This window comes from Mesocricetus auratus, unplaced genomic scaffold (assembly GCF_017639785.1).
Source record: "Mesocricetus auratus isolate SY011 unplaced genomic scaffold, BCM_Maur_2.0 Super-Scaffold_100015, whole genome shotgun sequence".
Classification (NCBI taxonomy): Eukaryota; Metazoa; Chordata; class Mammalia; order Rodentia; family Cricetidae; genus Mesocricetus; species Mesocricetus auratus.
Genome location: NW_024429198.1, coordinates 32,380,780 through 32,407,912, shown reverse-complemented (window position 1 = coordinate 32,407,912; position 27,133 = coordinate 32,380,780). Strand labels below are relative to the sequence as shown.

Genomic DNA, 27,133 nt, shown 5'->3' with positions numbered 1-27,133 from the left:
GCATGTTGTCAAGTGGAATTGAATTGAAGACCCAGTTATGAGTCCAGATACATAAGAACATCTGATTTTTGATGAAGAAACCAGAAATACACTGGAAGAAGAAAGCATCTTCAACAAATTGTGGTGCTCAAACTACATGTCTGCATGGGGAAGAATGCAAGTGAATCCATACTTATCATCCTGCACTAAAGTCAAGTCCAGATGGACCTAAACCTGAAACCAGATACATTGAACCTGAAAGAATACAAGGAATAGATTTGAATGTATTGGCAGAGGGGAATACATTCTGAGCAGAACTTTGTAAACTCAGGCATTACGATCAACTTATATAAATGGGACATTATGAAACTGAAAAGCTTCTGTAAGGCAAAGGATACTATCTCTAGAACAAAAGGAAGCAAACTCACCCCAAAGGAGTAGATGCCAAGAAATAATTAAACTGAGGGCTGAAATCAACAAAGTAGAAACTAGGAAAACAATACAAAGAATCAATGTAACAAAGAGTTGGTTCTTTGAGAAAATCAACAAGATAGAAAAACCTTTATCTAACCTTACTAAATGGCAGAATATGAACATGCAAATCAACAAAATCAGAAATGAAAAGGGATGCATAACAACGGACAATGAGGAAATCCAGGGAATCATCAGGTCATATTTTGAAAAGCTGTACTCCACAAAATTTGAAAAGTTAAAGGAAATGGACAACTTTCTGGATTAATATCACCAAAATTAAATCAAGAACACATAAGCAATTTAAATAGTCCTATAACACCTAAGGAAATAGAAGAAGTCATCAAAAGTCTCCCAACCAAAAGAAGCCCAGGCCCAGATGGCTTCAGTGTAGAATTTTACCAGAAATTCAAAGAACAGGTTATACCAATTCTCCTCAAAGGATTCCATGCAATAGTAGCAGAAGGGTCTTTGCCAAACTCTTTTTACAAGGCTTCAATAGCATTGATACCCAAGTCATACAAAGACACAACTAAGAAATAGAACTTCAGACTAATATCCCTCATGAATATTGATGTAAAAATACTCAATAAAATATGGGCAAATTGGATCCAAGAACACATCAGAAAACTCATCTACCATGATCAAGTAGGCTTCATTCCAGGGATACAGGGATGGTTCAACATACAAAAATCCATCAATGTAATCCACCATATAAAGAAACTGAAAAACAAAAATCACATGATCATCTCACTAGATGCTGAAAAAGCCTTTGATAAAATCCAACACCCCTTCATGATAAAGGTCTTGGAGAGATCTGGGATAACAGGTACATACCTAAACATCATAAAAACTATAAACAGCAAACCAACAGCAAACATCAAACTGAATAGAGAGAAACTCAAGGCAATTCCACTAAGATCAGGAATAAGGCAAGGCTGTCCCATCTTCCCATATCTCTTCAATATTGTACTGGAAGTTCTAGTTAGAGTAATAAGACAACAAAAGGAGATCAAGGGGATACAAATTGGAAAGGAAGAGGTAAAACTTTCACTATTTGCAGATGATATGATAGTTTACTTAAGTGACCCAAAAAACTCTACCAGGGAACTCTTACAGCTGATAAACACCTTCAGCAATGTGGCAGGATACAAGATCAACTCAAGAAAATCAGTAGCCTTACTATATACAGACAATAAAAGGGCCGAGAAAGAAATCAGTGAAACACCACCCTTTACAATTGACACAAACAACATAAAATACCTTGGGGTAATGTTAACCAAATAAGTGAAAGACCTGTATTGCAAGAATTTTGAGTTTTCAAAGAAAGAAATTAAAGAAGACATGAGGAAATGGAAAGATCTCCCATGCTCTTGGATAGGTAGGATCAATGTAGAAAAATGGCAATCCTGCCAAAAGCAATCTACAGACTCAATGCAATCCCCATCAGTATCCCAGCACAATTCTTCACAGACCTTGAAAGCACAGTTCTCAACTTTATATGGAAAAACAAAAACCCAGGATAGCCAAGACAACCCTGCTCAAAAAAGCAACGTCTGGAGGCATCACCATCCCTGACTTCAAGCTCTATTATAGAGCTATATTCCTGAAAACAGCTTGGTATTGGCACAAAAATAGACAGGTGGACCAATGGAATAGAAATGAAAACCCTGAGATTAATCCACAAACCTATGAGCACCTTATTTTCGACAAAAAAGCTAAAATTATACAATGGAAAAAAGATAGCATCTTCAACAAATGGTGCTGGCATAACTAGATATTGGCATGTAGAAGACTACAGATAGATCCACGCCTATTGCCATGCAGAAAACTTAAGTCTAAATGGATCAAATACCTCAACACAAATCCAGCCACACTGGACCTATGAAAATCACTACAAAGGTTTGTTATTAACCTAATGACACATACACAATATTAACAGCCTACAGAAATCTTGAGTATATATAAAACAATGACTACGTCCTATAACATAAATACTTCCTCATTTTTGTTCATTGTTGCTTTATTCACAACTACCAGGGAATGAAGCCAGCCTAGATGATGTTCATTAACTAATAATTAAAATAGAAATGTCTTTTTTTCTGGAGTTGAAATTTTTATTTAAATTAGAAACAAGCTTGTTTTACATGCCAATCCCAGTTCCCCCTCCCTCCCTTCCTCCCCTGCTCCCCACCCCATTCCCTTTCTGATCCACAGGGAGGATGAGGCCTTCCATGGGGAATCTTCAAAGTCTGTCATATCACTTGAAGCAGGACGTCCCCACTGTGTCTAGACTGAGAGACTCTATGTGGAATGGGATCCCAAACTCCATTCATATATTAGGGATAAATACTGATCTAGTACCAGAGGCCCCATAAATTAACCAGACCTCCAAACTGGCCCAGACTCCCTGAATGTGGTTGTCAGTTAGGCAGCCTGGGGGCAATCTATGGGACCTCTGGTAGTGTATCAGTATTTATTCCTAGTATACAAATGGAGTTGGGATCACATTCCAAATAGAGGGATATTTTCTCAGCCTAGACACAGTGGGGAGGTCCTAAGCCCTGCTTCAAGAGATATGACAGACTTTTAAAGAACCCCGATGGATGACCTCACCTTCCTGAGTAACAGAAATGGAGTGAGATAGGGGGTTGGTGGGGAGCAAGGGAGGAAAGTGGAGAGAGGGAAACTGGGACTGACCTGTAAAACAAGCTTCTTTCTAATGTAAATAAAAAAGAAAAATTTTAGAATGATATACATGCATTTTTTACAATATTCTTTCAAGAAGTAAAATTTATGACCTTGAGGTGTTAAGTTCAAAACATGAATAAACTATATGTTGGCATTATAGCTTACTCTGAGTCGAATTAAACTTGTTTGTAAAGCATTTATGCAAATGTTTGTAATTAATTGCTCATGTCAGATGGCATATATTTGTATAAAATGAGATCCTGTTTATATTTTTTTGAAAATAGAAAAACAAAGATTTTATAGTAAAGTCAATTTAATCATTTTCAGAAAGACTTCACATTTATATTTTGCTTTTACCACTTGTTAAAGTTTTCTTGCCAGGTACATTTGCAATTTCTTTGTAGAATAAGGAATTGCTTTCCACAGATTCATGAAAGAAATTAAACTATATACCATTTCAAATATAAAGAAAATAAGAAGTATATAATTTACCCTTATGTTTGTTTTTAACACTAACACAGACACTGAGTTATAACTCTTCTTGATTTCAGGGGGTCTCTCTTTACAGAATAAAATAGTTTAAATTTCTAGGCAAATGCAAAATATTTTTAACCTATCAATGCTTGCATTTTGCCTGAAATTAAAAAAAATAATTCTTTGAATGAATCATAGAGAAAAAACTAGTCTTTTTTCCTAAGATATAATGTTATATTCCTTAAGGCCCAAATGTATTCATTATGGACTGAGACTCTCATACTCTGAAAAGAGAATGCATCATTTACTTATACCAAAGTTTAAGGGCAGTGCTGCACACAATTCCAATTGCTTGAAAAATTTAGGATTAAGATTACAAAATCCGAGTGTATTAGTGATGGTAGGAAGCACAAATATCTTTCAAGGTGGTACTGATTATGTGCCAACAGAATCTTTGAATATCTTTCCTCTGCCCCATTGTGCAGTGCGTGCCTTATGGAGAAGAGCCGGGATATTATAGTGCCATGTCTGAGATCCAAGATTTCCCAATTGACCTTGTCTTTCATTTATTCATTCATTCTTTCTTTCTTCCTTCCTTTCCTTTATTTTCCTTTCCTTTCTTCCTTCCTCCTTCCCTCCCTCGCTCCCCCCACTCTCTCTCTCTCTCTCTCTCTCTCTTTTTTTTTTTTTTAGTTTTGGTTTTGGGTGTTTTGGAAAAGGATTTTTCCATGTAGCTGTCCTGAAACTCAAGATGTAGACCAGGCTGACATTGAACTCCCAGAGATCTGCCTGCCTCTGCCACCCAAGTGCTGGGATTAAAGGTGTAAAAGGCATGTTCCACAACTGCCCAGGTGCAACTTTGGTTTTCTATATTTAAGGAATATAACTTATGTTTGTGGTAATGAATCCTTTACTCATTCTCTAGGAAAAGTGATGCATCATGTTCATAGAGTCTGGCCAGATGTTTCCTGGTTACAAACAATAATAAGCAGAAAATCTTTTGACTTACCTCCTCACAGGTACTTCTGAAATCCATGTGCTGTGGCACTATGAAGTTGTGGTCTATAAAGACAGAAAGAGTGATTCATTACATGGAGCATAGATCTCAACACAGAACATAGCAGTAGCAACCAAAATACCGCTGGGGAAAATTACCAGCTATAAGCAACGAAACATTAGGGAAAAGAAGACATTAAATGCTCATCTCAACCTTGGTTAGTTATGAAAACTTCCAGTCATCTAGTGTAATGGAGAATATCCCAATCCTTTCCACTTGCCTTCTTACAGGATGCATGGCTGTGTTACTAAACTCTTGCCTCGGGTTCTTCCTCAATTGTACCACTTGTTTTGAAACCTCAGTTTTTGAGAGGGAGAAGTTCAAAAAGTGTAATTAAATATTTTCTTTCATCTTCTTATCTTTGGAATGGAAGCTGATCAATCTTACTCTTTGTAATTTAAATGCTGCATGCATGAATAATTCTCTCTGAAACTTAAATTTTATTCAGAAAACTTGCTGCACAATAAAGCAAGTTAATCATCAGTTTGCATAAGATAATTAGAAATAAACATATTCAACAAACTTTAACCTAGAGGTGACTATATAACTAAGTGATGAAGACATATTTAAATGCATATAATGTTTTAAAACTTTTATTTTAGCATTCAGTTTACAATATATATTAAACTTCAGGAAGCCAAGCATTGCCCCAAAAACCATCTCTATACTATAAAACAAAACAGTGTCCAGCTAAGTTTAATGGTTGCACAAACAAAACTTCAGAGAAAAATGTGTAGTCTTTGAAATAAAACACTCTCTCCTACACACAACTTACTACCTTTGAAAAAGTAAGGCTCTTCTTCCTGTGTCATAGTTTCTTGTATGGAGATCAAGGAATGCTTAATTAAGTAAGTGCAGAAAAGCTGGATGGGAAGAGCCTTCACTGTCAGTGATTGTCCGGCTCCCACACAAGCAAAACTAGCCATTTCCAGAAGAAAAAAAGCTATTTATTTTACATAACATATAATATATGCAAAATATTTTTGTGGGTTGGATTGTCAACCTAATTTTATTTTACTAAAATACACATGATGACTGGTTGCCATATACTTAAACAACAAAAAATCATTAGCCATTAAAAAACAGCCTTATGATAAAAAAGCTTTCCTTTCTGGAAAAGAAAACTTGCATGGCTTATAAAAACAGAAGGAGAAGCATATAGACCCGAGTTCAACTCATTACACACGTATAAGAAAAAGGAGAAGAAAACAGTATTTCTATCCAACAATGGGAACATGGAGGCAGGGAAAATAGATCCCTGGGCTGCACTAGCAAGCTAAGCCAAATCAATTAGCTCTAAATTCAGATTGCGAGCTTGTCTCAAGAAATAAGCTAGAGAGTAATTGAGAAAGTAACTTGGTACTGACCTCTAGCCAACATACACACATATATAGAAGTGAAACTGTACAAACATATGTATGAATACTCATAATTAATAAATAAAAACTTTTATCTTAGCATTCTGTTTACAATATACATTAAACTTCAGGAAGCCAAGCATATCCTTCCCCTCTGGCTCATATAATCTCTCCACTTCCTCCTCTGTGGAGTTTCCCGAACTCTAGGGTTAAGGATTTAATGGAGACATCAGATTTATGGCTGAGTTTTCCAGTGTCTTTCAGTCTCTGGATACTGTCTGGCTATAGGTCTCTATATTTCTACCCATCAGCTGCAGAAGGTAATTTCTCTGATCATAGGAGAACAAAGCACTAATCTGTGAGTATAGCAGTCATTTAATCACTACCATTTTTTAGACAAATATTATTAGGTATTGCCCTAGGTCTCTGGGCTATCTAGTCTCTGGTTTTTGATTGCCCAAGCAATGTTGAACATGGCTTCCATCTCATGGAGTGGGCCTTGGGTATAATCAGTTATTGGTAAATTACTCCCACAAATTCTATGACACAATAAACCTAGCATATCTTTCAGTAAAGACACAATTGTAGATGAAGATTTTGAGAATGGCTTGCTGTTTACATTTCTCTATTAGTAGTGTGTACAGTACCAAAGATGCTGAAACACAGGGGTGAAGAATCTATATAGGCACCAACTTGATTTATCCATGTTCAATGCAAGTGTTCTATTCAGCAATGGAGCCTTGTAAGTTTCTGGAGAAAAACTATATTATTAGCAATAGCCCAGGTTGATTGAGAATTCCCATGGGGCCCTTTAGGCATTTTCTCAATTAGTCCTGGTACAAGAGATGACCAATTGGAACTGCGTTTACCCCATTATTTGGCAAATATATACATACATACACACATAGTGTTAAATTCCTATACTACCCAACAAAGGGATACTAATTTAGCTCTCTCTCTCTCTCTCTCTCTCTCTCTCTCTCTCTCTCTCTGTGTTTTTTTTGCAAAACATGCCCTAAACTCACATTTTATCCTCCTATTCCAGCTTCTCATTCCACTCATATCTGTTATTTTTATTTCCCTTTCTGAATGTAATATATCTGAAAATCTTAGTCCCTTACTCTATACCTGTCCTCTGTGGTTCTATGGATTACCACTTGGTTGTCATTGATAGCAAATGCATACCTGTATTTATCTTTGGGTTTGTGATTCCTCACTCCAAATGTTTTTTCCTTGTTCCATTGATCTGCCTGAAAATTTAATATCATTTTTAATGCCCAAATAATATTCTACTGTCTAAGTGTACCAGATTTTCTTTATCCACTCTTCAGTTAAGGGACATCTATATTGTCAACAAAATCTTGTTATTGTGAATAGAACAGAAATGAACATATTTGAGCAAGTATCTCTGAGATAGGATGAAACATCCTTTGTGTGTATGCTTAACAGTACTATATCAGGATACTGAGGCAGATCAAGTCAGTTCTTTCTGAGGAAGTACCACACTGGTTTCCATAGTGGCTGTAGGTGTTTGTACTCCCACTAACAACGTAAGATGGTTCCTCTTATTCCACATCCTACTCAGCATGAACTGTTATTTGTTCGTTTGATCTTTAACATTCTCATGGGTATAAGATCAATAACCCAAGTAAATTTCATATGCAGGTTTCTGATAACATGGATGTTTGAACATACCTTTAAGTATGTCTTAGCTATTTGAGGTTCTTCCTTTGATAGCTGTGTTTAGAGCTGTGCTCCACATATAATCTGGGTTATTTGTTTACATGTTATCTAGTTTCTTGAGTTCTTTATATATTTCAGATATTAGTCCTCTATGGGATGTGGAATTGCTAAAAATATTTTCTAATTCTGTAGGCTACTACTTTTTCTTAATGATAGTACAGTTTGCCTTACAGAAGCTTTTCAATTTCATGAGGTGTCATTAATTAATAGTTGATCTTACTGCTTAAGCTTACAGTGATCTCTTCAATTCTGTTCCTGTCTTTCTCTTTCATCATGTTTAATGTATCAGGTTTTATGTTGATTTCCATTTCCATTGCACAGGCTGAAAAATGTGGATATCTTTGCATTCTTCTAAATGTATACATGCAGCTTGAGAGCCACCATTTGTTCATGGTTTTTTCCTTTTTTCAGTGTCTATTCCTGACTTCTTTATCAAAAAGCAGATGTTCATATGTGTCTGGACTGATGTCTGGGTCTTCAATTCAATTCCACATGCCTGTTTTTGTTCCTGTACTGTGGTGCTTTTCTTACTATAACTTTGTAGTACAACTTTAAAAATGGGTTAGGAATAACTCCAAAACTTTTTCTCTCATTTGTGATTGTTTTACCTGTCCTGGGTTTTTTCATGGATCAATGTGAAGCTGAGAATTGTCACTTCAAGATTTGTGAAGAACTCTATTGTGATTTTTTTATGCTTATTGCTTTTAAGCTGTATATACACTTTAGTAGGATATCCATGTTTTCTATGATACTGCCACTGATATGGAGAGTGGGATGTTTCAAACTTCTGACATCTTCATTTTTTCTTCTGTCTCTTGAAGATTTTATCATATGTGTCTTTTTTTTGCTTGGTTAGATTTTCCCACAGACATTCTATATTGTTTGAGGCTATTATGAAATGTACTGTTTCCCTGATTTCTTCCTCAGACAGTTATTATTTATATATGGGAAGACTACTGGTTTTTGGAGGTTAGTTTTTCATCAGCTACTTTGAGGAAAGTTTCTATCAGCTGTAGAAGTTTCCCAGTGTAATTTTCAGGGTCATTTAATGTATACCATCATATCATTTTCAAATAAGGAAACTCTGATTTCTTAGTTTTCAGTTTGTATTTCTTTATCTCCTTCAGTTGTCTTATTGCCCTAGATAAGACTTCAATTATTATAGTGAATACATATGAAGAAAATGTACAACCCTGTCTTGATTTTAGTGAAATTTCTTTGAGATTCTCTCCATTTCAATTGATATTGTCTGTGGGATTGATATACACTGACTTTATTGTGTTTAGGTATATCCCGTGTATCCCTAATCTCTAGAGGACTTTTAACATGACAGTTTTGGATTTTTTCTAAAGCCTCCTCTGCATCTGATGAAATAATCATATGGATATTGTCTTTCAGATGTTTATACAGTGAATTTCATTTACTGACATATGTATCATGAACCTTCATCTTTGTATCTCTGGGATAAGGCTACTCAATTATGCTGATGATATTTTTGATGTGTTCTTACATTTGGTTTGCAAATATTCTTGAATATCTTTACATGTTCATAAAGGAAACTAGTCAGTAATTCTATTTGTTCATTGTATCTTTATGTGGTTTGGGTGTTAGAGTGACTAACTTCATAACATGAATTGGGCAAATGTTCCTTCTGTTTCTATATTGTGAAATCATTTCATAAGCATTGGTATAACTCTTCTTTGAATATCTGTTAGGACCAGACATCTGGTTCTGAGATTTTTTATTTTTCTTGGCAGATTTATAATTACAGCTTCTATTTCGCTACTGAATATAGATCTGTTTAAATTGCCTATCTAATGTTGATTTAAGTTTGGTAAGTAGAACACATCAGGAAGATTGTCCATTTCTCTTAGATATTCCTATTTGGTGGAGTACAGGTTTTTGAAGTATGACCTAGTGATTCTTTGGATTTCCTCAGTATCTGTAATTAGCTTCACATTTTGTACTCTAATTTTGTCAACAAGGATCCTTTGCATTTATGTCTTAGTTAATTTGACTAAGGATTTGACAGTTGTTTTATTTTCACAAAGAACCAACTATTTATTTCATTATTTCTTTGTATTGTTTTGTTTGTATTTAATTGTTCTCTGCTCTGAGTTTGGTTATTTTTTGGCATCTACACCTTTTGTGCATTATTTCTTCTTTTTTTCTAGAACTTTCAGGTGTGCTATTAAGTTGCTAGTATGAAATAACTCCTTTTTTAATGATGTAGGTAATTAATGCTATGAACTTCTTCCTAGAACAGCTTTCTTTTTTCCTGTAAGTTTGGGTATGTTATGTATTCATTTTCACTCAGTTCTAGAAAATACTTTCTATCTTGATGCATTTTTCATTTAGTAGGGAGTTCTTCATTTTTCATGAGTTTGTGAGATTTCTTTTGTTAATATCCAGCTTTCATCTGTGTTGATCAGATAGGTTACATGGTAATATTTCAATTTTCTTGTATGTCTGGGTATGTGGCCAATTTTGGAGAAGATACCATGAGCCAGTGTTTTGGGTGAAATGTCCTGTAAGTATCTCTTGGAACCATTTGATTTCAAACCTTATCTCTGGCATTTCTTTGTTAGTTTTTGTCTGAATGACCTCTCTTTTGTTAAGAGCAGGACATTGAAGTCTCCCACTATCAGTGTGTGAGGCAGTATGTAGATTAAGATGTTAAAATATGTATTATAAACGTTGCTGCTCTTTATTTGGGAAATCGACCCATAAGAATTACAATACCATTTTGGTTGCTTTTTTCTTGGATGAATATGTAGTATTCTTGCTTATATCATTTGATTAATTCTGGTTTAAAGTCTGCTTTGTCAGATATTAAAATGACACACTAGCTTGTTTCTTAGGTTCATTTGCTTGGAGTGACTTTTCCATCTCATTATGTTGAGGTGATGCATAAAGGTTGCTTTGAGGTCTTTTAATTATGCTTCAGTTATTTTGGAATATTCAAGGCCTGATATTATAGGGTTCCTGAATTCTAGTGGAGTAACATATCCTGGTTGTTACTGAATGCATTTTACTGTGGTGTTTATGCACCATGATTTGTAATGATTGTAATTCTATGTGCTGATATATGGTCTTGTCATTGTTGGATTCATGGTTTTTTGTTTGTTTTTTAAATGGGTTTTGTTTGTTTGTTTTGTTTCTCTTTTTGTTTCGTTCTTGGTTTCTATCTCTTCTTCAGTTCTTAGAAAAGTTTGGTAGTATGTGTTGCTTCTTGGGACATGATTTTTGTGGGCACTGGGATGCCGCAGATAAAATGTTTCTGGGTATTGTGTCCTGAGATGGAAGGATGGGGATGGGCTTGGGGCAGTGGAATTGATTCATAGGAGGGAGGAAAGCAGGGTATTACACTAGTTAGTCTGCGCAGATCTGGGAATTAAAATTTGGAGTATTGGACCTAGAGAAACAGAGGGAGAAGTAAGGATCTGCTATAATCCTGCTTGCTTCGCTGGTCAGAGTGGCCTGTGGTTTCCCAGGGAGTGCCTTCTAAGGACAGTGCCATGAGTGAGAGAAAGGAAGGGAAGCTTGGAGGTGAAGATCTGTGTGTTCCAGTAAAGATGGGTGCAGAAAGGGAAAGAGGACTGCAATAGATGTTCTGCTGCAGAGCTAGAATGAGATTGGATGTTTAACTTAGGGAAGAATAAGGAGAGATGAATATTTCCAATTAGCTTAGTCACTTCCCTGACTGGAGTGGCCTGAGTTTTAATAAGTAGTGCTTACAACAGTGGGAGGAGGGACAAAGCAAGGAACCAGGGAATGGTGCTTAGGAACCAAAGATCTTTGGATGGATCTTTGAACAAGAGACAGGAGGAAGCTGGTGAAGGTGATCTGTTGCAGAGCTGAAATGAGACTGGGGGCTTGGCAACGGAGGAATGGAGGGAGAGATGATTTGCAGTTAGCCTACATGCTTCCTTGGCAGGAATGTATATCTTGCTTTATAAAATTCAAGTCTTCCACCATATTTCATCCAAACACTAGGTGTTAATTAAAGTTATTTTTACTCAGAAGATTAGTGTGAGATCACCAACCTTTTAATTATTATGTAATGATGCTATATTTTCATTAAACTACTTTTAGTGATTATAAAGTTTAAAATGACTAAAATGCATTGAAACATTTAAAATATTTCCTTGTATTTTATTACATAAACTTTAATGACTGTGGAGTTAAACAGTTTTGTATTTGTAGGGAAATTTGAAATTAGTAGATTTTCTATACTTAGATAAATTCTTTAAGCTATGATATTAACATCTTCATAAGCATGGCATATTTATTATATTTTCTGAAATGCTGACGCACTGCTACCTAATATGGTATTAGTACTTCTTTACTTTCCTTTGCTCCTAAGTTCCATCCAGAATATTAAACTACATTTCTTTCTCCTATCTTCTCAATCTTCTCTTGGCCAAATCTTTTCTCACACTTTCATTGTTCTAAAAGAACATGACAATGCTGAGAATTACCCATGAATTTACCAGAGCAATCCCAGTGAAAGTTTTACTGAATGTTTCCATAATTAAATTTATGTTTGATTACTGGGGAAAAGAGCACATAGTGCTATACTATTTTCATCCTTTCTAGTCAGAGACATCACAAATCACCTAACCAAGTAGCATGTATAGTGTGTATGGATTTCTTCTCTAGAAGTTTTTCTTTTCTAATTCTCTGTCTTCTACTTCTTGGAGAAACATCCTTGCAAGGTTGATGTGCTTAGGTCTTTGGAGTTATTTTGTAGAGTATGTATATCTGGTCTTTCCCATTTTTTTAATCATTTAAGCCTACACATCTGGTAATGTATGGACATGTATATGCATAACCATTTGTAGCTCTAGTATAATGAACTGCCATTCTTAGCCCCATTTTCACTTCAGGGCTGTTTATTCATCTCTCCTTGATTTCTGAGTTCTTATTCAACAGTGAGAACCTGTCATTAACATAGCAAACTGTATAATCCCATATATCGAAAAAATATTCATATTGTTGTCCTGTCACAATGTAGAAAAGAGCAATTTCTTTGAATTTTTTCCCAGCCATCTTTAATTCTATCCTGAGTTCCAGATATATCAAAACTCTGGTTCTTTTCAATCCTCATAGTGTCATATGTGGGCTCCCTCTTATCACATGGGGCTCAAGTTGGACCCAGCATTGATTGGCCAATACCACATATTATGCCCCAGCACTTCTTTTATTATTATTATTATTATTATTATTATTTTTAAATTTAAATAAAAAACAAGGTTGCTTCACATATCAATTCCAGGTCCCTCTCCGTTTCCCTCCCCTCCTCCCGTGCCCTCCCCCGCCCCCCAATATCTCCTCATTTCCCCAGGGAGGGTGAGGCCCTCCATGGGGGTGTCCATAGTCTGTCATTTCATCCAGGGCAGGGCCTAGACCCTCCCCCAAGAGTTCAGGGTGAGAGTGCATCTCTCATTGTTGAATGGGAGTTCAAAGTCCATTTGTATACTCAGGATGAATACTAGTCTACTGCCCAAAGTTCAATAGATTACCTAGGCCTCCTCATTGACACCCACATTCAGGGGGTCTTGATCAGTCCCAATCAGCCTGGGATTGAAGAGCTAACCCTTGTCTGGTCAGCAGTTTCTGGGGGTTAAACCAATCCAGTCTTAATCCCTTTGGTCATCAGTCCTCCCTCTCTGTCACTGGCTTTCTTGAGTTCAGCTCAGTGGGAGTCTGCCTCTTCTTCCATTAGCCACTGAATGAAGGTTCTGTTTCCCAGACTCTCTGGCCATGGGATTGTAGGCTGGCACTCCCCAAATCTATGTCTAAAATCCATATATGAGAGAGTACATGCTATGTTTCTCTTTTTGTGACTGTGTTACCTCACTCAGGATGGTTTCTTCTAGTGCCATTCATTTGCCTGCAAATCTCAGGATTCCATTGTTTTTTTCTGCTGAATAGCACTCCAATGTGTAAATGAACCACATTTTCTCTATCCACTCTTCGGTTGAGGAGCATCTAGGTTGCTTCCAAGTTCTGGCTTTTACAAATTATGCTGCTATGAACATAGTGGAACAGACATCCTTGTTGTATGAATGGGCATCTTTTGGATATATGCCTAAGAGTGGAGTTGATGGGTCTTGTGGTAGGTTTATTCCCATTTTTCTGAGGAATCTCCATTCTGATTTCCAAAGTGGCTGAACAAGTTGGCACTCCCACCAGCAATGGAGGAGTGTTCCCCTTTCACCACATCCTCTCCAGCATAAATTGTCGTTGGTGTTTTTGATTTTAGCCATTCTGACAGGAGTGAGATGGTATCTCAGAGTTGTTTTGATTTGCATTTCCCAGATGGCTAAGGATGTTGAGGACTTTCTCAAGTGCCTCTCAGCAATTTTAGACTCCTCAATTGAAAATTCTCTATTTGGTTCTGCAGCCCACTTTTTAATTGGATCCTTTGGTGTTTTGGAGACTTGTTTCTTGAATTCTTTGTAAATTTTGGAGATCAGCCCTCTGTCAGATGTGGGGTTAGTGAAATTTTTTTCCCATTCTGTGGGCTGCCTTTTTGTCTTGCTGACTGTGTCCTTTGCCTTACAGAAGCTTCTCAGGTTCAGGAGGTCCCATTTATTAATTCTTGATCTCACTGTCTGTGCTAGCCCCATCACTTCTTGGAGGTAGGAGAAATTGTAGGTCAAAGGTTTTATGTGTGAGTTGTTGTCACAGTACCACTGCTGGACTCCTTTCCAGGTTATAGACGAAGACCATTTCCTGCTCCAGTATTAGTCTTTCCTAGAATCACTCTTGAAGATTCCAGGGAGTTTCCACATTGCTAGATTTCCACAAAGCCCCCAAAATGACCTCCATTTCCAGGCACCTCTCCAAGTACTTTCTCCCCCATGCCCAATCTTTTAATCTAATTATATTTAAAGGTAGATTTGAAACACTATTTCAAGAATAATTACAACACTGATATGCCATAGCATGGAGAGATGATAGAGATGCATTGTAGTCATTAAAGTATATTATTAATAAAATAACCTTCAAAGGTGCTTTCTCTGTGTTGATGTATTAGATTAATTGAGACATTTAAAGCAAATGTAATAAAATATAAACTGTGTAAATAGAGAGAAACATAAAGAAGAACAAAAGTAAACAACAGATGTTAATTTTCCAGATTAAACACTGGTAAATGATCTGGGCATTCCAATACCTGTTCTAAAACAAACTGTTATCTCAATAGACACAAGACTAAGATTTCCATGTAGTGAAGTGAGGGTCTGATCCATCCAATTGCTGACTTACACCTCGAATTGAATTTTTAAAATCCTAGTGTATTTTCTGTTAAAAAAGACATTGTTCAGAAACAAATAATATTAAATATTGGGTTGGTAATATATGTAACAACTGAAATAAAACCAAGTATAGTAAGACTGTGCATTCTGAGTCTCCCTTGTCAGCATATTTACCATCTCCAATGAAACAGCTGTCCCAAAAGACAATGCTTCTTGTTGTCAGTATCCATTTATATCATTTGTCTTTGCTTCTGTGCCTGAAGGCAGAATTAAATTGCAACAGGTCCCAAGAAAAAAATGCATGATGAAGCCCATGCCCAGGTATACCTATTCCAAAAGGATAGCATTGTTCTTTTAAATGTATACAGGCAAAATTCCAGAAAATATCTGTGCAAATAGTTATTAATGATGTAGATGATACTGAGATACAAATTTGGATCAGGCCAATTTTACTGGCATGATTTAACTAAATGAAGACATTTGAGTTAATCTCAGGGTGTGTAGAGTATGTCCTAACCATCCTACTTGGAGAACCTACATCAAGTGACAGAAGTTCCAGAATCACCTTGAAACTGCTAGTTTGTTATGAGGGATTTGCTACAATTAAACCTCTCATTCATCTCAAAAAGAGCAGGACAACTCATCTTTCTGTGTGATTATGAGGAATGAATCTATATGTGAAGCCCAACCCCGTGTTGGGATTCTATTCACTCTGTTCTTTACAGCACAAACGCTGATACTGAGATAAAACCCTAAAATACAGTGATGATTTCAGATCCTGTGTAGAATCAAAAGAATAATCAGAACAATTTACCTCTATGAGGCCCAATGTGAGGCAGGCCGATAACTTATACCATCAGGTGAACTGTTTCATCTTTATAAAGAAAAGCTCTAGTTCAACTGAAAATAAGTCAATTAACAAGCCCAAGAGCTCTTCCTGAAAGTAGACACTCATAATTGGTCACATGTTTACACTATTAGTTTTCTTCTGACTTTGAACACAGTGACAAATATCCTATTATCAAAGAGAATTGCAGTACAGAAAAGGAGCTAAATAGTCCTCTTAAATGGTTCTGAACTGAGAATTATATATATATATATATATATATATATATATATATATCAGAGGCTATATAAGTCAGTTGAGAATCTGAATTTTAGCTCAAGCTCAATTCACAGTGGTCTAGTGGGCCCATGAACAGAATAACAGAACTCTTTCTGTTATTTCCCTAGCTCATGAATATATATCAGAGCTATACATGATAAGAAACTGAAAGGATGCTCAAGTTGATTCCCCAGAATATGGAATAATAGTTTGTACCTGGGAAAATAGTGCTTCCTAAGTGAAGTACTGACCCCAAGAAGGAATAAAAACCTGAAGATTACCTTACCATTACACAAGGCACCACACTGTTCCATCATTACTCAGGTGATATAAGTCTTGGGTCTAGTGAATTAGAAGCACAAAGCACATTAACCTTACTGTTAAGGTATTTGCATCCTTGAAGTTAGGGCATAAATCTGCCAAAAATCCGAGCCTTGTCCTCTGGTGAAATTACAATGAGTCTAGTGTGCCAAGGGTCATTTCTTAGGAACAGCAGGCGGTAATTAAGATTCAAGGTGTCAGCACACCAGGAGGAAAATTCTCTGATGTGAAAAATCTCCATAGGAAAGGCCATGAAGCTATAGACTCTGGAATATCTTTTGCTTCTATCTGCAACTTCACATGTGCTGTTGCAATTTTTCCCTGTATCATAGTTTATTTATGAATATACCTCAATCTACTGGGCATATTTATTTGTGAATTGTGAAGGAAAAGACCCCTCGTTAATCTGTATTGTCTAATTGATATTAATAATGTTAGCTTCTACAGAGTTTGGATGAATAAAAATGAAGACAAAGAAATGCTGCAGAATCAAGGCCCCTGTATTCCCCCTCGTATCTGCTTTAGATCAGAGCTCAGGTTGATGATTAGGAAAACGGTGTATTTTCCCAGCTGCCGAGATAGTTGTGCACTATTAGCTGTTAAAAGGCTTCAAAACAGAGAGTAGACCTGATGATTTGCTAATGTTTTTTAGGATAAACTATTCTCTGAGAAGCAATCGAAATTTACAAAAAGATATAGCTGAGCTGTATGACTTGTTTAGCCAGATTTAAAAGTATAAAGCAACCCAATTGCTACATGTAGTTCTCCTGCTAGGTCTGTCTGATAACCTAGGATAATGATTAACTCTCTACACAAATTCTTAACTTCAATTTTCTGACATGGGTATGTAACTTGAAGACTCATAGTTCAGTCAACTAACTGTCCTCCATATATAAAAATGTTGGGACCTGAATTTGTGCAGGAGTCAGGGAGCAGTTAACTAAGGTCTAGAAACAAAAATGGCTTCAGAAACAGCACAGGGAAAGGTTTTCTAACTGGGCAGTGCTACAGAAAATAATTTGCCTTTACAGCCTGGAAAGATTCACAATTTACCTTTTTATGGTCTTGAGTCACAAGCAGGACAGAAAGTACATTTTGAGATTTAAAGCACCATTAGTGTCACTATGCTTTGGGAATTGCTGACTGAGCTGTTTCTAAAAGATTTAAAGTAAACTGACCACTAACTAAAGAATTTATGACACCTCTCTCTCTAAACACAATACTCTCTGAGTCTGAAAATGCCCAGCATTTATGACTGCTGATAACATTATATTAGTTCAAAATGTTTATAGAATCAAAATTATATCATGAAGATGCTCAACAGTCCATGACCTTCATTTGCGCTAACACACCTCAATGCCTTCTCCACATAAGCCTACCTGCAGTCTCATAAAAATCTCACTCTGATGATATAAATATTAACCAGATTTATACTTAATTTTTCACCACAGACAGATATAACATAAAAGTAGGCAGCTGTAGCACTACTACCTATATCCAAGAGATCCTTGTCAAACAGACTGTAAGGAGTAAATTTCTTCCAGTGAGAGGAGCTTCAAGGGTAGCCCTTAGCTATTTCTTTCATTTAGAAGAATAAAAACAGTTCTGTAAACTTTGAGCTGTAGTTATGTGAAAGGAAATCAGCAAAAAGGAAGTCTGAAAAAAGATATGGGGGAACGAAGAACAGAAACAAAGCAGAATCATGTAAAAAGCTCTCTGTCTTCTTTCTTTATTGATTGTCTTTTTTCTTTTCATTTTTTTTATTTTTTGAATGAATTTTACCTTCCAATCCCCCTCACATCCTTCCTAGCCCATCCCAGTCCATTCCTCCTCACAGATGAGGGTTCCCATGAGGACTAAACACAATCTGGAACAAGAAGTTGAACAGGGCAAGGCACCTCTCCCATGAATTAAGACTGAGTATGGTATCTCACCATAGGGAATGAGTTCCAACAAGTGACCCTATGTACCAACATTGAATCACGTTCCTACTTCCACTGTCCATGGCATCCCACACTAAAGAATGGGCTCTAACAAACTAGCTCATATACCAGGTTTGTATCCTGGTCCTAATGCCAGAGGTCCCTTTGATGGTCCAAGATTCATAACCATCTCCCACATATGGAGGGCCTCGTTAAGTCCCCTGGAGTCTCCACAGATGTATATCTAGAGTTCTTGAGTTTCTACAAGCTTGGTTCAGCTGCCTCCATAGATACCTCCACCATTATCTTGATCTCCCTTGCTCATATATTTCCTCTTCGACTGAATTTCCACAGTTTGGCCTGGTTTTTGGTTGTGAATCTCTGGGTCTGGTTCCAACAATTACTGGCTGAGGGCTCTATGATAATTGTTGGGGTATTCATCAGTCTGATTACAAGGATAGGCCAAGTCAAGCATCTTCTCTTAGCTGGTATCCTTGTGGATTCTTTGGAGTTACCCTAGCACCAGGTTTCTCCCTAATCTCATAGTGGCTCTCTTTATAAGGATATCTCCTCAATTTCTCATCCACTATATCCCTTCCTGCCTAAGCTATCTTTTACCCTCCTGTTCTCATCTCCCCTACACTTCCCCTTATTACTTCCCCTGCCCTGAGTTTTCTCAATAGGTATCATCTAATTTCCCTTCCCAGTGTGATTCATGTTTTCCTTTTAGTGTCCTCCTTGTTGCCTAGCTTCTCTGGAGCTGTGGATTTAGAAAAACACCATCCTTAGGTAACCCAGAGGCAGAGAGACAAACACTGTATGTATTCGCTTATAAGTGGCTTTTTGATGTAAATCAAAGGATAATTTCTGCCTTCTTTCAATGTGCTAAATGCGACATTGATTCATAAAGGCAAAGGCCATCCTGCCTCCAAATTCTCCTGGGAGAACTGCCTTAGACTAATACAGAAAAGCTCAGAGACTCACTGTTTTGCAAAGTATTCCTAAGAATCTATGTAAAGGAGTCATGTTATCTACCAGTGCTCACCGGCCTTCCTCCCCTCATGCCAGTCATAAAGATGAAAAGTCCACACCCTGCTTTGTCACCCTGACACTTCTCTATCAAACTTATGCTTTTCTCTGTCATTCCCTCCCTCTATCCTTCTCTCCCTCTGTATTCCCACTTCACTTCATTCTCTCTCTTTTGACATACTATATAACCTGGAACCAAAACAGCTTCTTTCAGCATGGTTCATTCTCTCAGTAGTTCCATTATGTGTCTGCATGTTAATATATCACTTTATTTTCTATTTTTAACTAGTCTTTTGTTTCAATGCTCAGCTCAACAAGAACCAATATGAGTTATTTGTAGAGTATCATATGAAATTCTGATTATCCACCAAATTTTAAGAAGATTCTGAAGACACACTGTAAATGGTAATAATGCCTTAAAACTCACATGCTACAATTTCAAGTAGCTGATGTCACTCTATATTAATTAAATGATTAAAGCCAAGTGTTTTCTTTAATTATTGCCCTCAAAGTCCATCGTGTTTAAGACTGGTCAGTCAGCACTGTTCCTCTCCACCCAAGCTTACTCCTGTGTGTCTGTTGGCACTAGTCTCTATCACTCATTGTCTTGCCTCTCTGTTCTTCTGCAAGTTGAATTTGTGCAACAAGCAGACTTTTCTTTGTACTGCTCAATAGCTCAACACTAGGAAAAGATGTCAATGTACCACTGAAAAATCACATGCTCTTGTGTGCAGCACACTCACTCACAGGCTTAAGAAGACTTTGAAAATGAACTCAAGACTGTATGCACAGTAATCAGAGATGGAATGGTACAGGACAGGGGCATGCTCCTCTGAAATGAATTTGTATGGAATGCATGCTTCTTTTTCCCAAATGCATTTCCAAGCTTCTTTTAATTAGGGATCCCTAGTAACAATCCCAGCATTAAAGTAATCTTAATAAGGTTGTTTAAAAGTTAGAATTCCCTTCCTTTTTATTCCTTTTTAGTTCACGTGTCAGTGAGGGACAAGTCTGAGCACCTCACCTTTGTTATTCACTATGAAATATTTTGTTTGGGGGGAGAAAAATTCCTAACATATCTTTTCATCTCCTAAGCAAAACATCAAATCACCAAGATAATTTTATATGTTTAACCACAGAAGATTTGTGTCATCTAAATGCAGTGCTGACATAAAAGATGAAAAATATATAAATGCTAAACAGTTTGCTGTGATATGGGGACATAGGAGAAGACTTGATTTATTCCTCTTTACTTCTTTTTCCAGTAAATGAGACTGCTTTTCCTGACAGAAATTTAAAGAGCAGAGAACTGTTCATTACAGAGATCTAATCAGCACTTTGGCGTGAATACTTCTTTGGTCTTCTGAGATACATGACAGAAAGTCAAAAAATTCAAGACCCTTTGTTGAACTTACTACAATGGAACAGTTCACATGAATGTGTGTTCTGCATGAAAACCTCCATCAAACCTAATTCACCAGTCTCTGCAATTGTAAAATTAATTGATGAATGGTACTTATTAGGTTTGAAAGTATTGATATAATTTTGGTAGATGGAATTTGGTTACTAATGTGATTGTTTCATCATTTTAGTGAAAATAACAACACTTATATTTTGACTAATAAAACATTAACCTAACAAAGGAAAATATTATCACCTGATTTAAAACAAATGTTATCCAAGTTTTCTATAGCAAGAATACTTTTACTAGCATGGCATTATATTTAGCCCTTACATCCAATCTTTGATATTTTATTCATCTTTTCTCTTTTATTGAAATAAAGTTATGGATTTAAAATGGAAACACACTAGATGAATTTAATAGTACAGGTGATTTAACTGGAAATTCAAGAACTGAAGTAACTGAAAAAATGTTCTGATTTTAAAGAATGGCAAGATTTCAAACAAGCAAACAAACCAATTGAGTAGTTCTGGGTGTGGTAATCCAGACGCAGGAAGACAATGGTCCTATGTTTTATCTCATTTGTGGCTGTCAGCTTTGAATAATCAGAACTTAGTGTTCCATTGAGAATATCCAAAGTGTTCAGGAAATTACTAGGGGGTCATATCAAGGGATCAGAGATTTAATATAGTGGTATATAAGAGTTCAAAGAGAATGATAGAACCAGAAGAGATATGTCGAATGAAGGAGAGGAGAGCAGGTTAGAAGAGGAAATAAGGGGAGCCATAAATAGCATTAAAGAAAATTTAAAATAGTAATATGGAATCCTACTACTGACTTAATTTGTGGATAGAAAGAAAGCAATGGCCATGACCTCCAGATCCTCCAGATGTTTCATGGCACTTAAGTTTCCTTTGCTGTGCAGAAACTTTAATTATACATGCTTTATTACTGTTTATCCCATGTGTGATTGGAATATGATTCATGAAGTTATTTTCATGGCTGTGTCTTGAAATATATTCCCCACATATTAATACAATTATTTTCACTGTTTCATGAATTTATTCTTTCTATTTTTGTAAATAATCACATTGAAATTCTATTTATAATTTCACTGGATATGTAATTGATATTAGTAGTATGGCCATTTTCACACCACAAGTACTACCTCAGTCCATAAGCATGGATAATCTTTCTATATTCTAGTATCTTCATTTGCATTCTTAAGTGTTTTAGTTTTCATTTCAAGATCCCACTTATTTGGCTAGCTTTATTCTAAAGTATTTTACTTTGTGGTGTTATTTTGAATAAACGTATTCTTTCTCAGTTTGTTATTGGTATATACTGCTATTTGTTTTGTAACTCAACACTTTACTGAGAGTGTTTATCAGATCTAGGACTTTCTTGTGGAATCTTGAGTGCATTTAATCTACAGGATTTGCAACTAGTAATACATTATCTTCCCATTTACCTCTTTCTATTCCTTTTACTTCTCTTTTCTTATGGCTTTGAACCACACTATTGAAAAGTTATCTATGCTCTGCTAAGTAATCTCCCATCCACACTCATGCAAACAAGCCCATTTAAAAATCATTGGGATACAAAATATATGAAAGTAAAGGGATTCTTGAGAAGAAATGGTTCAGTGGAAGAAGGTGAAGAATACAAGAGTACAGAGATCAAAATAACAGTTTTATTCTATACATATATGAAACTTAGAATTAATAAATAAATGCTTTTTAAAGAAAAATGAAGTAGCTGTTGAATTAGAAAAGCTGCAGAGATTGAAAGTTCAGTGGTATGTTATTAAGTCAGATAGACATCATATTTTGGAAAACTTCTGAGGTGAGTATGGTTTATAAACATTGTTGTGGCAGCCTTGATCTTGATACCTATTAGGTGGCATAAAAATTGCTTTGCTTGCAGTTCTGGAATGATTACTAGGACAGATTTTTTCATTACTTTGAGGAGGGGTGCCTTGAACTGCACCTTAACATGGCAAAGACAGATTATCTTATACACTTCTCTATAAAATAAATTCCATTAATAAGGGCTCTGTTCCAGAGACTAGGTTCTAGTCCCATTGGTGATTAGGTTTAAATATATGCACTGAGAGGAGATAGGGATTCGGGATGTAAAATCACATGGGCTACATTAAAAACCCTTGGTTACAATCTAAAGCATGAGTAATGTGATTCTTTTGATGCTCATGAAGTAGGTACAAAAACAGTCAACTTTGATGTTTAGTAAATGAGCTAGTACCCAGTTCAAAATGAGCAGTTGTGTTCCAACACACTCTTATCCTTGAGGATGTACAGGCAGATGTTGTCCTGGGTGTCCATGATAGGGTGATAGGGTGTGAGGAACTTCACGGTGGGTGCGTTGTAAGGGTACCCACTAGGGAATTCTAGTGAGAGTTTATACCTCAGGTCTTCATATATTGTGCCAGCTGCTCCTTGGATGGTGCCCACCCATTTGAACAGGTTGTCTGATTCAGGGAAGGCAGAAATCCCATTGTCATCAGACATCATGAAGGTCATCAGCTTCTGCTGTAGCCTCTTGTCCACAGGGCAAAGGGCGCTCTGCTCCCTTGCGAATTTCAGCAATGCAGGGCGGCAGCTGGGTCATGGTTTTGTGAGGCCAATTCAGGAGCGCTGGCACTGCACTGTAGTGCGGAGATGAACGTGAACACTTTGTTTCTTATTTTCCAAATCAAGCATGGATTAGAGTTTTCATGTAGAAATATGAGCAAAGAGACACCAGAAAGTTGGAATATGATGAATAGAATTATTTTCATAGTACCTGCCTGAGCACAGATTATTAATCCCAAGTGTTTGCCTCTAGGCAGAGGTGGAGGGATGATGAGACAAATACCATCAAGGATATGGTGCGATATATCCTCTGTGAGAACTCGTCACTGTCAATGCAGAGTAATCAAAATTTAAAAGTTGGATAGCTACACCTGGATGTTTCCCAAGTTAACTTTCATAATGTTACTTCTTAAGAATCAATATCCTCAATGTGACAGGGAGATAGATACCCTGCAGCTCAGCCACTGCGCTGGGTGTGCTGGGTGATGTTGAACGTTCTGTGAGCAGTCTCAGCCCTGTGATTCACAGCCTTAGTAACTCTTACATCAGTTATACAGCCCATAGATTTTATTTAAGCTCCTGACCACAACCTTTTCTTTTCCCACCATCAGCCAGTATCTCTATATTAATAATTTTCCCAAAAACTTTCAGAAACTTCATACACTCAGAAATCTCTTCTTAGCAGTGGTTGGTCTGGAGTGCTCATTGTTGATCTTCTATATATGTGCCTCCTCACCCCAAACATGAGGTATTTGTCTTCTCTTTATTTCTGAAAATACCATCATTAGCAATTTTAAATCCAGTCTTTAAATCTGATCTTTAAATCCAATCCCTGTACCAGAAGCAATTAGAAATACATCTCCACAGTTCATTCCATAGAATGAATTTTGGCATTGTAATTCATATCAGTTCACTTTGAATACCTTAATAAAAGACAAAGACTGTGAGAATTAAAATACAAAAACAATAAATCCCTCACAGTTTTGGAGTCTGGAAACCATGAAGCAGGAAATGGCCTTGACATCTATGAGGTCTTGCTTCCCTGCTTACAGGTGGCCTCCTTCTCCCTGAATTCTCATGTGATAAAGAGGCACTTAATGATAGTTTCATACTCTTAAACCATACTACTATTGCCCAATTATGATTCCCCCTTTTCTCACCTAGCTACCCCAAAAAGTTATAACTCACTCAGCATCAGTTTTGGCATCCAAAGTTTCATCTAAATATTGCTGAAATTCAATATCTATTAGTCTTTACATATATGTGCATGTGGTGGCTAGAAATAATACGGCTCCCAAAGAAAATGTCAGGGTTAGGAGGGATGGCTTCACTGAAGTAGTTCTGCTCTTGTTGGAGGAAGTATGTCGCTGGTGGAGGGCCAGCTTCCCTCAGTGTGACAGTCAGTCAACTTCCTGTTCCCTGCAAGATGTAGCACTCTCAGCTCCAGCACCACATCTGCTTGAATGCCACCATGTTCCCAGCCACGTTGATAATGGACTAAACCTCTGAAATTGTAAGCCAGACACTCCAATTAAATGTCTTCTTTATACGTGTTGCTGTGGCCATGGTATCTCTTCATAGTGATGAAAACCCCAAGACAATTGATAATGTAAAATGTTCTCCAAATATTATCCTGTGACAACAGACATATTATGTGCTTCCAGACATCATATAGACCTTTGCACTTCTAAGAAAAAATTAGTGATGTGTTCCTAATAAAAAATAAACCTAGGAGGAAAGTTTTCATTATTTGTTAAGGCTCATTGATAAGGCTATTTGTCTTCTTGTCCTACTAACAAAATAACCCTACTAATGCCTAGTTCTCTAGGACAGTTTTATCTTCTGGAGCAAGAAAAAAATTAATGCTCACTGATCCTGTGGCAATAAGTAAGTATCTACCAGAAGCTCTAAATAACATAGGAGGCCATCTTCCCCATACTTGAATAATAATATAGTTACTACATCTATTACCTGGCCCTATAGACACGAGGATTCTAAATGTTTACAGTTTTTGAGATGTATAGACTTGTGAACTGGCCCATCTCATGGTTTATTATTATTAATTATTATTATTACTATTATTTGCAACATTTTATTACAAAAATTACATATAATATTCTATAGATATATATATTTCCACTTTGGTTAGAAAATATGAATGTTAAAAAAATATCCAGGTGCAATCTAAAATGGAAATAAGAAACAGATGACTGAAAATCTAGAAAATTGATCTTGGTGTAACTCTTGGCTAAGTTGCACTCTTGGGTTAACAGAAAAAGAAGTGCTGGTGACAAAATTATTCTGAAGGCCATCATAATATATATATCGTAATATATGACATCTTATTTTGTTCTTAGATGTTTGTGGTGTCCTCTGATTTCCACACAGACATTACCATGTATTCCCCCTCCATGACTAGCTGTGTTCTTTCCTATCTTTCCTAGGACCATGGAACTTTTACCTTGAAGGCACTCAATATGCCACATTTCAGCATCAATTTCAAGTGGGATTTCTCCATGATAAACATTATTAATCCACTGTCCCTCTATTTTGAAAGCTACAGCTTTAATTACTTATGAGAGTTCTCTTTAACCTAGCAATCACTTAATTTAGAATTTTATAGTGCAACATTTTATTTCTGCAGACCAAGAGGCCAGTCAGAGCTCTTAGAGTGAGATCCTGTATTGAAGACAAAAAGGAAGCAAAAAAAGAAAGAAAAAAGAAGGAAAGAAGAAATAAAGGAAGGAAGGAGGAAAGAGCGAATGAATGAAACAATAAGGCAAATAGGATGCTGTATGCCATCCTAGGATACCTCATGATTTGGTAGTTCTCTGTGTCTCTCTGACTCTATCTCTGTCTGTCTGTCTGTCTGTCTGTCTGTCTGTCTGTCTGTCTCTCTCTCTCTCTCTCTCTCTCTGCTCTCAGCTCATACTTGCCACACAAAGCCAGTCATCATGCTGTGAGCATGTAATTCCACATAGAAAAGCCACACACTGTCATTCCAATTATACTCAAGGTAAGTCCCTAGGAAGACTCACAAGTGAAATGATTGTCACACTTGCATACATCATGCTTCAACTTACTCACAAGGACTGAAAAAGAGTTGACTCAATTAAATATTGACTGGCTAAAATGGAGATTTCTGAGAAAAACAAACTCTCCTGTAATTGTTGAAAGCCAAGGCTTCTTACACATTTTTCCACTCACAATCCCTTTTGCCTTCAGAACTCTTAATGTAATCCAAATATGTGGGAATAATAAGTAAATATGCAAATTAAACATTTAATTGTAATGAATAATGAAAAGATCTAGTTCAAAACAAGTTTTTGATTTTCATATGATTTGCTACTTATTAATCATGAAATCAAATACATTTAATGGGATGACTGTAGTTCCTTATTTTTCTAGAAATAATATAATATTGCTTTAATATTTGATATTGTGAGACATCTCCAACTATCAATTATCCAATTTTGATAACTCCAATTATCAAAAAATGCCACTTCAAATAAATATATAGTCTAAAATGTTGGGCATAGGTATATTAAAGGCCATTTTTGAAATTGTCAGAAATTCTCTTCCATTCCCAATGCATTTACTAAACAATACTTTATGAAATTCAAACAGAAAAAATGAAAATTTCTGAAATCAAGCATTTTAATACAATATAGTTTAAAGATACACTTATTTGGTACACTGAAAATGACAACAAGGAATATTGTGTC

The 27,133-nt window shown here is 36.4% G+C and overlaps 1 protein-coding gene across 10 annotated transcripts in view; it reads right to left on the bottom strand.

Annotated features, from left to right (window-relative positions):
• Window positions 1-27,133, bottom strand: part of Sntg1 (syntrophin gamma 1) — a 533,425-nt gene that overhangs the window by 295,864 nt on the left and 210,428 nt on the right. For 9 of the 10 annotated variants that reach the window (XM_040757759.1, XM_040757755.1, XM_013124464.3 and 6 more), the window contains one exon: window positions 4,625-4,677. In XM_040757759.1, coding sequence (XP_040613693.1) covers window positions 4,625-4,651 — 27 coding nt within the window. In that variant the 5' untranslated portion in view covers window positions 4,652-4,677. Of the gene's footprint in view, window positions 1-4,624; window positions 4,678-7,215; window positions 7,235-27,133 lie in introns of those variants that run through there. The other variant, XM_040757760.1, reaches the window with a different exon arrangement.